The 13704-nt window shown below is 52.5% G+C and overlaps 1 protein-coding gene across 7 annotated transcripts in view; it reads left to right on the top strand.

Moving 5' to 3' along the window:
• Positions 1 to 12733, top strand: part of EXTL3 (exostosin like glycosyltransferase 3) — a 131049-nt gene extending 118316 nt beyond the window's left edge. For all 7 annotated transcript variants that reach the window (XM_058802147.1, XM_058802143.1, XM_058802146.1 and 4 more), the window contains 4 exons: positions 6624 to 6751; positions 9699 to 9843; positions 10677 to 10805; positions 11603 to 12733. In XM_058802147.1, the coding sequence (XP_058658130.1) occupies positions 6624 to 6751; positions 9699 to 9843; positions 10677 to 10805; positions 11603 to 11812 (612 nt within the window). In that variant the 3' untranslated portion in view covers positions 11813 to 12733. The remainder of the gene's footprint in view (positions 1 to 6623; positions 6752 to 9698; positions 9844 to 10676; positions 10806 to 11602) is intronic.
• The last annotated feature ends 971 nt before the right edge of the window (positions 12734 to 13704 follow it).

The raw sequence follows: 13704 nt of genomic DNA, 5'->3' as shown, positions 1-13704 counted from the left end.
AACTCCTGCTCTTTACCCAGCCTGAGGCTTTGTCCCTGTCTGACACCCCACATTTGCTGCTTGGCTCAGTGCAAACTCGTTCTGAGAGCTTCACTCTCAAACAATGACCCAGTTCCAGGAGATGCTGTTTGGTGGCACCAGGCAGAGTCGTTGTGTTCCTCCTGCCCATCTCTGGTTGCATTTGCAGAGCAGCAGGTGCCAGTCTGATCTCACAGCTCGGCTGCAGAGGGAGCAGGAGTGGGAATAAAGGATGTGGTTTATTAACTTTATGGATCTGCACACCCTCCCCTCCTTCCAGGGAGCCTGGTCAATAATCCATCCCAGCGCTTGTGCCTGATGTGTAGAGGAGGGACCCTGGTGAATCTCAGTCTGTGGGTCTCAAGTGCCAATCCGGGCAACTTTCTTCATCAAAACATGTCTGGATTTGGCCAAATTCAGAGTTGAAAATAAAGGATGAAGATTAAAATTGAGGAGTTGAAAATAAATGTATGTGACAGGGCGGCTTCAGGGATACTTGGAACTTCTTGTTCCCTTTTCCCAGAGTTTGCCACCTCCCAAAGTCCTCCAACAGAGCCCTTCCTGACCTCTATTAAGCTTTGATTGGCCGACTTTTAATTGATTTCTTCCCTACATGTGCACATGGGAGAGCTGGAGGAGCGTTGGCAGAGAGGAAGGAGGGTGGGAATGCTCAGCTGGGAATGAGGATGTGGGTGGGATGAAGATCAACAATGGTGGCACCTCTGGAGCCAAGTTCCAAGCCTGGGCTGCTCAGACTGGTCACCTACTGTGAGAAATTGATTTAAAAATAATTCTCAAAATCTCCTGACAGAAGGCCCACAGTTTTGTACATCTGTGTGCAAACTTTGAGATGAGCTGCATTAGGAAGGCCACGGAATAGAGATGACGTTGTTGAGAGAGAGATTGAACCAGGAACAAGTTTCAACAGGTTTCAAAATAGGGCCTTGCAGAAACACCAGATTTTTAGAGAATTTAGAACTGTGAAAGATGCATTGTGGGGTAAAAATAGAGGTGATTGGTGTTGAAAGTGTTAGCAGCACTGTGTGGCAAAAGCTGGGAAACATTTCTGAGGTGTTGTAACCAGGAAATAGGGTGGCTTCTGCTGGAATGGTGTTGAGTTTTACATCTCTTATGTCTCACCCTTCATCAAGACTGAAAATGGAATAAAATAGTTTAAAAGCCTCTCAGCTGCCCCTTCTCTGTAAAAGCTGGGAAAACCAAGAGCCCCTGATCCAGGATCTGAGTTAACCCTTTCTGATCCAGGATCTGAGTTAACCCTTTCTGGTCCAGGATCTGAGTTAACCCTTTCTGATCCAGGAGGTGAGTTAACCCTTTCTGATCCAGGAGGGGAGTTAACCCTTTCTGCATGGAGAGGATCCAAGTCCTGTTCTTCAGTGGAGCAAAGGGAGCTCGTGGTGTCCCCACCCCACCCTGATTTGTCCCCCAGCCCCTTTGGGTAGAATCTCTCATTTTTGGCAAAGATGGAAATGGTTCCTTTACCTGAGAGCTCATTCAGTGTCTCCCCAGTTTACCCAGCTCTCCTCAGGGCATCCTCCAGGCGTTTTTCCCCTGAAGTGAGCAATGAGGCACCCAGGTTCTTGCAGAGTTTGCTCTTTGCCCGGGAATCAATCCAGTCCACTGAGCTGTCAGAGCTTCTCCAAGGGCAGGGGCATTCCTCGTGTTTCCACCATCCAATGATATGTGACACTTCATTTAAAGCTTGAGCATGGAGCCTCAGCAGCAAGGAGACGGCTGGAAGGTATTGATTTTGCTGCCTTTTTTTTGTGTGTTTATGTATAAAAATGTGTTTTACAGTATTGGTAAAAGGACATTATTGCTGGGCAGACTCTGGATTTATGCCCTGGTTTAGTTTTCTCTCAGGTTTTTTTAAGATCCATTTGTTTGGGGTGTCTGTGAGCAACAAAATACTGGCAGGAAATGGATGTTGTGGATTTGTGGGGTTTGTGCTCCTTAGTCAAACAAATCCCAGGTTGTGGAACTGAATCACCTGGAACTGATTTTCTGACTGATTTTCTTCTCCTCCTAAAAGGAGAAGAAGCTTCTGATGTGGTCTGTTGGGTGCTTGGAGGCATTTTAGGTGTCTCCAAACTTTGCAAACTGCTCAGGAGGTTCATGGTTTTGAGCTCTGGACCTTTTAGCTGATGGCAAAGGGTTTTAAACAGAATTAATCCCAAACAAAAGCCAAAAATAACCAAAATAAGGTGAGCAGGGCAGAGTCTGGGGTGGGTTTGAGTCTGGAAGGATTGGAATTTGGTGCAGGACCCACCACTGATGTTCTCTCTGAGTTTGGAGCCCGTGCTGTGAGGGGAGATGGGGCTGCTGATGGGCTGGGGTCTCTCTTGGGATTCTCTGGCAGATTTTGTGTCCTCCTCACTGCTTGAATCTCCTTGGGAAGGAATCTGCTGACTCCCAGGGCTGAGGGAACATCTGTCCTTGGGGTTTGACAGAGCTCTTGGCTCGAGACCATGAAGGAACAAAGTTGTGGCAGAATTGGTTGTTAAAATGATGGAAAGGCAGGAGAAGCAGTGCTGGGGGAGAGATGGAGACCCCAGAGTCTGGAAGAGGACAGAGAGAGGGTTGGAGATGGCCCCTCTGGGCTCTCTGGGGGTGAGGCCCAGCAGGGCAGGGGGTGGGAGCTCAGGGGAGACAATTCCCACCGAGCAGCGTTGGTGTTTGAGGGAAAAGGGGAATTCTGCCACCCTGGGAGACAGGACACCCTCCTGGCAGAGCTCTCCCAGTGCCAGCTCCTCTGCCCTGGGGCTCACAGCAGGTTCATGTTGGTGACTTGGAGGATTCCAGAATGATCTTTGGTGGGAAGGAACCTCAAAGCCCATCTCATCCCACCCCTGCCATGGGCAGGGACACCTCCCACCATCCCAGGGTGCTCCAGCCTGGCTTTGGACACTTCCAGGGGCACTTCACAACCCAGGGACAGCGGGAAGTTCACATCCAGGGAAAGCCAAGAGAAACCTGGGAGCCCTGGCTGCCACATCTGAGCAAGGTTCAGTGACATTCATCAGTGCCACAGGGCCAAATTACCCAGCTCCAAATGTCCCTTCCCTCCCTCAAACAGCTCCTCCACCTGCTCCCACGTTATCCCTGCCCAGCTCCAGCTCCTCCCTCCTCTCTCAGCTGCACGGGGTCAATGTCAAGATCAGGGTCTGCTGCACTTGTTGGAGATGCTTCAGCACCACCTAAATGAGAGCTGTTCTGTTCCAGGCAGCCTGATCAATCACACCAAGAAAATTAAATCACTTCATGTGTTGGATCAGCCATATTTATACAGCAGGTGGGGTTTTATCCCACACAGTTTATTGCAAAGCAAGATGGGAATTCAAATCCCAGAATGGTTTGGGAGGGAATGGACCTGAAAGATCAACCCATGCCAGCCCCTGCCATGGCAGGGACACCTTCCACTGTCCCAGGGTGCTCCAAGCCCTGCCCAGCCTGGTCTTGGACACTGCCAGGGATCCAGGGGCAGCCACAGCTTCTCTGGGAATTCTATTCCAGGGCCTCCCCACCCTCACAGGGAAAAATTCCTTCCCAATATCCCATCCATCCCTGCCCTGTGGCACTGGGAGCCATTCCCTGTGTCCTGTCCCTCCATCCCTTGTCCCCAGTCCCTCTCCTCTTGTATTTGAGGGGTTCCCAGATGAAGGAAGGAAATTATGAATCTGACTCCATGTTCCTAGAAGGCTAATTGATTATTTTATGATACTATATTATATACCATATTATATACCATATTATATACCATATTATATACCATATTATATACCATATTATATTATATTATATTATATTATATTATATTATATTATATTATATTATATTATATTATATTATATATAAAGAATACAGAAAGGATACTTACAGAAGGCTACAAGATAATAAAAACATAATAAAGAAAACTCATGACTCTTTCCAGAGCCTTGACACAGCCAGGCTGTGATTGACCAAAGAGTGAAAACAATTCACATGAATATATTATGTACTAAAGAGTACAGAAAGGATACTTACAGAAGGCTAAAATATAATAAAAACAAATTAAAGAAAACTCTTGTCTCTTTCCAGAGCCTCAACACAACTTGACCCCGATTGGCCAATGAGTCAAAACAATTCACATGAAACCAATCAAACCATCACCTGTTGGATAAACAATGTCCAAACACATTCCAAAGTAGCAAAACACAGGAGAAGCAAATCAGATAATTATTGTTTTCCTTTTCTCTGAGGCTTCTCACAGGAGAAGAAATCCTGGGCAAAGTGATTTTTCCAGAAAATGAGATGGTGACACTCTGCAACTCTCCTGGAGCCCCTTCAGGCCCTGGAGGGGGCTCTGAGCTCTCCCTGGCGTTTTCCCACTCCAGCATTTCCAGGTCCTTCCCAGAGCTGGGCACGGAGTGTGGAGTTGTCTCCTCCTGCTTCCCTCCTCACCCCATCCCACCCCGATTCCTGCATCCCATTTTCCAGCAGTTCCCAGGCAGAGAAGGAACCCCTGGGAGCATCTGCTGCCTCTGGAAAACCCTTCAGCCACTGAGCTGGGTTTTGTGATGCTTCTCCACCTTGGGGAGGTGTCCCTGCCCTGCTTTTTCCATGTCCTGATGGAACCACAGAGCTCCTGGGGTGGGAATGCTGCTGCCTCAGCTCTGGCCCTGCTTTCCCACAGCCCGGAGCTGCCCAGTTTGCTCACTTGCAGTGAATTGTTGGTGCTTTTGATGCCTCTTCAGTGCAGCATTCAACATTCAACATGTTCCTGCTGAGTTTTCCATCCCCCCTGGAGCTGTCAGCAGATGAAAGCTTCAAGGCTGGCTTTCCATGGGAATTTAATCATCCCAGCTGTCACGCAGATCCGATACAAGTATTTCCCCTGTTAATGGTTTCAGCGTGGGCTTTTTTGTGGGATCAGATGTGATCTTATTTAATGGAGCTCTCTTGCTGTGGTGCTTTGGTCTTTTCACCAGGCTGGGCTTAATTTTTTAAATGGAGATTGTTCAGAGCTGAGGCAGGGAAAGGACTGGAGGGATTGAATGGGGTGGGAAATGTGGGATGGACAAAGTGACTTTGGATCAGCAGGGGAAAGGATCCAGGGTGGGTGGGGCTGTCAGGAATTATGTGAAACTGTGCCAGGGGAGGGTTAGGCTGGATATCAGGAAAATGTTCTTCTCCAGGGGTGTCAGGCACTGGAACAGCTCCCCAGGGAATGGTGACATTCCCAATGTGACATTCCCCAAGGTGCCAGGAGCATTTGGACAATGCTCTCAGGGATGCACAGGGTGGGATTGTTGGGGTGTCTGTGCAGGGATTGGACTGGATGATCCTGGTGTGCTCCTTCCAGCCCCATGATTCTGTTCTGTGGTTCTTGGAAGAGGGGGAAGTTCAGTGGGGTTTTCCAGCTGTGTGGCTGGGATGGGGGAATTGCTGGAGCTGCTGCTGGGCTGAGCCAACACTGTGGCTTTGGAGCACTCCCCACCCCAGGCCCACTGGGGAGACCCTGGGGGACATTCCCTGGTCTAGGGAGACACCAGAAGCTTTCCTCAAAAAGCTCTCAGACCCCACTGGCTCCTTCCCCTGTTCCTGTGTCTGTTCCTGTGTCCCTGAGCCTCTCCTCCCTATTCCCTGTCTGAATCTCACCTTTGTACTGCCCTGAGACCAGGGTCAGACCCAAACTCAGCCCCTCTGGGTGAGTGCTGGCACCTGAACATCTGAATAGAACATTGTGGATATTATGCAAAGGTCCTTTTTGCTTCCTTACCCTGGACTGTACCAGCAGCAATTCAGCTCCTTAAGGCCACCACAGCTGGCACAGCCCTGCCCCAAACCCCCCACTCTGGGCTCTGCAGCCCCATAAATGTCACTGTCACCCACAGGTCATCAGCGCCACCACAGCTGGCACAGCCCAGCCCCAAACCCTCACCTGCTGGAACCCAGGACATTCCCCTGGCTGCCCTGGATGGCTTGAGACCCTGGCAGAGGGCTCAGAGACCTTGGCACAGAGTTAGACCCCTATGCCTTTGATTTTAACCCTTGGAAACAATTACCAACTTTGTGTGAGGAGTTACAAGCCACAAAGGTTTGAGTAGAATGTTAGTGAATTTATCACAGGGTGGAAAAGCAGAATTTTGTGTTTTTTTAGAATGGGGGTTCAGGAGGCAAGATGGAGGAATCTGGGCGTGTCCTGTCCTTCTTCTTCTTGTTGTCCTCCCTCTTCTGCTGTGATGTTGGCACTTCTGGACTGGTTTAGAGTAGAAGCTTACTGTCTAACATAGGTGATAGGTATTGGAAAATTATTGTAAATAACGTACATGTAGTTTTTAGTATAAAAAGATTACACCACCCTGAGGGCAGGCACTGTGCCACAACCCGACCTGCTGGACAGATCTCAGCAAGTTGGAGAAAGAATGTAATACATAAGAGAAAATAAACAACCTTGAAAACCAGAGCTGAGGAATCTCGACTTCTTTTTTGTTCCCAGGGCTGGGAAAAAAAGCCTCTTTAATACCTCAGGAGCCATTTCAGCAACACAAAACCCAAGACTCACCTTGTTCCCTGCAGCCCCATAAATGTCCCTGATGTCCCCACAGGTGGTGCGCACGGAGAAGAACAGCCTCAACAACCGGTTCCTGCCCTGGGACGAGATCGAGACCGAGGCCATCCTGTCCATCGACGACGACGCCCACCTGCGCCACGACGAGATCATGTTCGGCTTCAGGTGAGCCCTGCCCACAAACTGCTCCTCCCCACGGCCAGGACCTGCCCACAGAGCAGCCAGGGGCTGGCACATCCCTTCCTGTGGCTGCCCAGCTCTGCTCCTTGGAGAAACACACATTAATGGGGTGGGGAACCTGATCCCAGTGAGGAAACCCCATTTCCCACATTTCTTAGCCCAACTCTTCAGTTTTTACTACGCTGATAATGGACCTGGAATGGTTTTAAGGCCTGTGGTTTGCTAGGGTGGACAGAGCCTGGAAAAGAAATCCAAGAGGCTTTCACTCCATCCATGAGCCAGAGGCAAAGCCAGGATGGTGCTCAGGTGGTGGTGGTGGCTGCCACCCTCTGCTCCGTGTGACACTGGGGTGTGACAGTTCTTTGGGCAGAGCAGGCAAAGGCAGATAATGCCCCCCAACAAAGGCAGATGATGTCCCTCAGCAGATGATGTCCCCCACCAAAGGCAGATGATGTCCCCAGCAAAGGCAGATGATGTCCCCCACCAAAGGCAGATGATGTCCCTCAGCAAAAGCAGATGATGTCCCCACCAAAGGCAGAAGATATCCCTCAGCAAAGGGGGATGTCCCTCAGCAATGGCAGGTGATGTCCCCTAGGAAAGGCAGATGATGTCCCACAGCAAAAGCAGATGATGTCCCTCAGCAGATGATGTCCCCTAGCAAAGGCAGATGATATCCCATAGCACAGGCAGATGCCACCCAGCAAAGGCAGATGATGTCCCTCAGCAAAGGCAGATGATGTCCCACAGCAAAAGCAGATGATGTCCCCACCAAAGGCAGGTTCTGCTGCTCTCACTCCCACCCTGTTCTGCTCCAGCTCCAGCTTTCCCCTGACTTTTCCCTGGCAGAATCTCCCTGCTGACAGGGATGAGGGGGCTCCTGCTGGGGAGCTTTGTGCCAGCTGCTCCTGCAGCTCCTGCAGCCAGAGCTCCCTCCCTGCCAGGAGCTGCTGGGGACTGAGGAGCCTCAAGGAGCCTCAAGGAGCCACAAGGAGCCTCAAGAAGCAGGAGCTGCCATTCCCATCAGAGAACACCCAGCAGCTGCCTGGGGGTGGGACATGGGGACCAAAACCTGCTTGGGAGGGGGATTTAAAGGCACAAAATGCCTGGAAACCCACCAGGCTCCTTCAGAGGGATGAGAAATGAGGTGTGAGAGGGATTAAAGTGCAGGAGGAGGTGTCAGGATTCCTGGCTTCCCTTCCCTGCCCCATTCCAGGCTCTTTATCCAAACTGGGCTGTTTTCTCCCCTTTTTTTGGTCTCTGTTTTGCTGATTAGCCCTGGAGAGCATCAAATGAAGGTCATTAAGTGCCCTGTGTTAATGTCTTTCATGTCCCTGCTTACAGACACCCTGCTCCCACAAAGCCTCCCTGTGTTAACACATTCCCAGGAGCTGCTGGAGTGAACCTCTGCCCACAGCAACTGTGCTTTGTCAAAACTTTGCTCCAGGCTTTGATTTTTGGGGCCAAAAGCATCGTGTTTGCCACTCAGGAGGGAGCTGGAGGCAGCTCTCTGAGCACCCCCAGAACGATTCTCCAGAGAAATCCTGGTTTTTGTGGCTGAGCTGGGAGGAAGGCGAAGATGTGGGAGAAGTGAAAGGGAATAAATGGTTTCAACTTCCAAGTTTTCTAAACAATCCCCCTGGATTGACAGGAACTGCAGCAAAAAAGTGCTGGGGGGAGGACAGAGCCAGGGAAGCTGCTGGTGGTGTTGATTCCTCGGGATTATCTTGGAGTTTCATTAATTGGGGTGGAGGACTGAACAGCAAACATGTCTGTGCTCCATCAGTGTAAGGAAAGCTCAGGGAATCTTCTGCTCTCCTCCTGTAGCTCTCCCAGAACAGGGCTTGTGGGAGAAACTCACATCCAAATGAGGGAAAAACCCCAAAATGGCACTTAGTGCCCAGTTTTGTGCCTGGCAGGAAGGGAAAAGCCTTGTGTGTGCACGGGGAGTTGTCCATGCAGTCTGGGGTCACAGCTTGGGCACTGAGCAGCAGGGAGGGGGATGAAGGATCCAAAGGAAGCCAAGCACCCCTGCCTGTGCAAGCTGGGTTTGTTTCCCAGCTCAGGCATCAGGCTCTGACTTTTTCCCTAATTATTGCAGCCAGTGTTGCAGCTCTCCTGGGGGATTCCTCTGGAGGAGCGTGAGCTGCAGATGAGAGCAGAGCATTAAGCAATCCCACGCTCCACATGCAAAATTCAGGATTTCATTCCCAAGGCTGGGCTGTGGGCACGTGTCGGGGTGAGAGGGCTCTGGAGGCTTTTCCTGTGGGGCCAGAGCCCAGGGAGCTGCAGTTTGGGATGAGGAGCCAGCACCTTGGATATCCAGGTCTTCCCTCGGGAGACACCGGGGCCTTCAGCATCTCAGCAGCTTTTCACAGAATTAGGGAATTGTGGAATTTCCAGAGTCCTGGAATTGGGTGGGAAGGGACTCAAAGCTCATCCAGTCCCACGCTGCCATGGCCAGGGACACCTCCCACTATCCCAGGGTGCTTCAAGCCCCGTCCAACCTGGCCTTGAAGCTTTCCTTAAGGGAGGCTAATGTTATCTTGGCTTTACTGAGCTCCTGGGAGATGGAAAGTCCCAGGAATTTGGGGAAGAGACCAGGAGATGGTGGGCTCCTCCCAAGCTGAGCCTGGGCTGCTCTGGCTTTAGTTTTCTTTTAAACCTTCATTTAAAAGTTTTCTTCACTAAACCTTCATTATGAGCTACAAAATCCCTGATTTATGGGTTAGGAAGCCTTTCCTTGTGCATGAGCAGCTGGGCTGTGCTCTAGGACAGGAGCATATTTAACACATTTTCCTTTTTGCCATTTGGGCATTCCTTGGATAAGCAGTTGCCAACTCCTTTATGTACAGACCCTGCACCCCTCGCAGCCCCTCAGGAGCTCTGGGTGGGCTCCCAGGTCGGTGCCTCATGGACATTTCTGTGTTTGCAGGGTGTGGAGGGAGGCCAGGGATCGCATCGTGGGCTTCCCGGGCCGCTACCACGCCTGGGACATCCCGCACCAGTCCTGGCTCTACAACTCCAACTACTCCTGCGAGCTCTCCATGGTGCTCACTGGTGCTGCCTTCTTCCACAAGGTGAGACCTCCCCACCAGGGCTGCCCCTTCCTGCTCACAGCCACCTCTGAGGCTGCAGATCTGGGGGGTTTTTGGTTTTTTAAGGACAAATGGGGGAGTGTGATGGTGTTCACAGGGGTCTCAGGTTGAGGGAAGAGACGAGGATCTGACTCCATGTTTCAGAAGGCTTGATTTATTATTTTATGATATATATTACATTAAAACTATACTGAAAGAATAGAAGAAAGGATTTCATCAGAAGGCTGGCTAAGAATAGAATAATAAGGAATGAATAACAAAAATGTGTGGCTTGGACTCTCTGTCTGAGCCAGCTGGGCTGTGATTGGCCATTAATTAGAAACAACCAACATGGACCAATCAAAAATCTACTTGATGCATTCTACAGCAGCAGATAATCAATGTTTACATTTTGTTCTTGAGGCTTCTCAGCTTCTCAGGAGGAAAAGTCCTAAAGAAAGGATTTTTCATAAAAGATGTCTGTGACAGGGGAGCTTTCTGCTCCTTCCCCCTCACCTTCTCCAAACTGAAACAACACAGCCAGAACCTGGCCCTGAGGGCACTGGGAAGGATCTCCAGTGGCTGTTCCTGGCATGCTGAATCCACAGCAGGATCTGAGGGGGCTGGAACCCCCATTCCTCCATTCCTGAGCTTCCAGGAGAGGGTGGTGGCTGTGGGGGATTTGCTGCTGCTGTGGATCTCAGTGTGGGATTAACTCCATTATGGGGAACATCTCCACTGGGATCCTTGAGGTTTGAGCCAGCCACACCCCACATGTCCCATTGTTGCTGTCACCTGTGGGGCACCTGGGGGACACCGTGCCTTTCCCATTGCAGTACTATGCCTACCTGTACTCCTACGTGATGCCCCAGGCCATCAGGGACATGGTGGACGAGTACATCAACTGCGAGGACATCGCCATGAACTTCCTGGTGTCCCACCTGACCAGGAAACCTCCCATCAAGGTAAAGCACCGGCAGCCAGGGCCTTGTCCCAGGGCTGGCACTGCTGGAGAAGCTCTGCTTGGGAAGTGGGTGGTGTCTGATCCAGGGAAATCCAGCTCCAGGGGGAAAGCTCAACCTTTGGAATCTGCCACAGAGCAGGTGAAGTGAGGTTTGACTTGACAGGATTGCTCAGACTGAATTCCCTGCCTGGTGAAAGGTTCCCTGCCCGTGGCAGAGATGATCTCTGCTCTGGAGCCAGGCTGGGAGAGCTGGGGGTGCTCACCTGGAGAGGAGAAGGATCCAGGGAGAGCTCAGAGCCCCTTCCAGGGCCTAAAGGGGCTCCAGGAGAGCTGGAGAGGGACTGGGGACAAGGGATGGAGGGACAGGACACAGGGAATGGCTGCACACTGCCAGAGGGCAGGGATGGATGGGATATTGGGAAGGGATTGTTCCCTGTGAGGGTGGGGAGGCCCTGGCACAGGGTGCCCAGAGAAGCTGTGGCTGAACCTGGATCCCTGGCAATGTCCAAAGCCAGGCTGGAGCACCCTAGGACAGTGGAAGGTGTCCCTGGCCATGGCAGGGGTGGGACTGGATGAGCTTTGAGCTCCCTTCTGAATCCTGAGATTCCCTCTGTATCCAAGCCCCCTGGCAGTGCCCAGGCTGGGCTCTGTGGGCAGTGTGGCACTGACACCTGTGTCCCTCCTGGCAGTGCCTGGGCTGTGGGCAGTGTGGGCAGCATGGCAGTGACACCTCTGTCCCTCCTGGCAGTGCCCGGGCTGTGGGCAGTGTGGCACTGACACCTGTGTCCCTCCTGGCAGGTGACCTCCCGCTGGACCTTCCGCTGCCCCGGCTGTCCCCAGGCTCTGTCCCACGACGATTCCCACTTCCACGAGCGGCACAAGTGCATCAACTTCTTTGTGAAGGTGTACGGGTACATGCCCCTGCTCTACACCCAGTTCCGCGTCGACTCGGTCCTCTTCAAGACCCGCCTGCCCCACGACAAGACCAAATGCTTCAAGTTCATCTAGGATGGGAGAGCTGGACCCTGCCAGCTCCCAGCTGAGGCAGGAGAGGCCGGCACGGGGCTGCTTTGGTGGGCTGTGAGTGCAGAAGGCTGTGGGAAATGGGCCAGCCTGGATTGGGATGGGCTCTTCCCTCTTCCCAAAGTGGCTCACCTGGACAGGGAATGGGACCCCATAGCCCCTGTGAGGACACACCTGGACAGGGAATGGGACCCCGTGGCTCCTGTGAGGACACACCTGGACAGGGAATGGGACCCCATGGCTCCTGTGAGGACACACCCACGGATCATACACTGAGGAACGGCTCGCTGGCCACTGGCTCTGCCCCTTCACTAGCCAAGGGCAGCCGTTCTTTTTAATTATAATTATTGTTATTTAAAATGAAAGTGTTTTAGATTTGCCACGTGAGGCGCTTTTTTTGTTTTCTTTTCTTTTCCCTCCCCTATCCCCACCCCATTTTCCCCTCTGGACCCTTCAGCCCATCCCAGGGTGCTGTAGCAAGGCCAGGTTGGAGGTGTTTGGGCAGCTCCTGTGAGCACTGCTGTCCCCATCCTTCCTGCCATGGCACAGCCCTTCCCACCCACCACATCCTGGCTGCTCCTGCCTGTGGCTGCTACTGAGGCCTCTCAGGTGTCACCAGGTGAGGAGCCCTTTGCTCTGCTCCCCACCCTGAGCCCCTGGACCGGGGTGGGGCTGGCCTGGATGGTCCTGCCTGGCTCCAGCTCTGGCCCCTGTGCTGTTCCCGTGCTGCAGCCCAGGGGGTTCAGTTGCTGCTGTCTCAGTGTCTTTCCCACCTTGTCCTGCTGATCCTCTAAAGACAGGGAGCGTGTCTGGGGCTTAGGGAAGATCCACCTGCAGCACAGCCAGGGCTCCTGCAGGCTCTGACCCTTCTCTGTGCTCAGCCTGGGTGTGCCAGAGCTGCAGTTCCCACTCTGCCTCGTCCCCATCCCAGAGCTCTCCGTGCCTGTGTCGGGTTTGCCGTGGGCCTCAGCACAGCTGCCTTAACTCCAGCCCATCCTCACAGCCTGGCTCTGGGCTGTGTCTGAGGCTTAATCCCAACAGGAGTTTCCTAGAATCTCATCTTCACACAGATGCTGCTGGGATCAGGTTCACAGCGTGGGTTTGGAGCTGGTTCCTCTCCTCCAGAGCAAAATGCTGTCACACTGTGACCACCCGAGCTCAGCCTCAGGCCCACTGGACACAAGGGGAGCACAGGAGGGAAGGGCAGAGCTTGGCCCTCATCCCAGATGTTTGTGAGCAGCCTGGAGAAGTTGCTGGGTAGGTGGGAAGGTGGCACTTGTGTGGTCACCTCGATGTCCCTGGATGCCACCCCTGCTGTGTGGGAGCAGGGATGGTCCAGCAGCAGCTCCTGGGCTCATTCCCAAGGTCAGCCCTGCCCGTGCCCCTCCTGCACCACGGTCTGGGTGAGTGCTGACACCTGAACTGCTCTCCCCAGGCTTTCCTATCAGCACTGGCACTTCCTCTGTGGGAAGGGGAGGGAAGGAGCAGCCTGTTCCCAGCAGAGCCCACGGCTCGTGCCTTCACCAGCACCACTGACCACAGCAAAATGGATCAAGGAATCTTTTCCTGTGTTGTTTTTCCCCTTTCCATTTCCATCAGATGCCCAAAACGCAGCACGTGAAGTCTCAGAGTCTCCTTAAAAATGCCATGAGAGACTCCTGCACGCCCTGGAACAACTGGAAGGATTCTCTGAATGTGGCACTGGTCAGGAGCTGTGTCAGCTCCAGCAATCCTGAGGGGCCTGAGCTGCTCCTCCAGGGCTTTAATTCCTTCCTCATTAGTGGGGGTTCGTTAGCAGCGATGCCGTGGCTCAGGCACAGCCCAGGCCCGGGGTCAGCTCTGCCTTCCCAGCCCTCCTGGAGCATGGAGTGATGTGG

Source organism: Ammospiza caudacuta, chromosome 3 (genome assembly GCF_027887145.1).
Source record: "Ammospiza caudacuta isolate bAmmCau1 chromosome 3, bAmmCau1.pri, whole genome shotgun sequence".
NCBI classification, from domain to species: Eukaryota; Metazoa; Chordata; class Aves; order Passeriformes; family Passerellidae; genus Ammospiza; species Ammospiza caudacuta.
The sequence above is the reverse complement of the archived record's forward strand: the minus strand, read 5'-3'. Positions and strand labels throughout refer to the sequence as shown.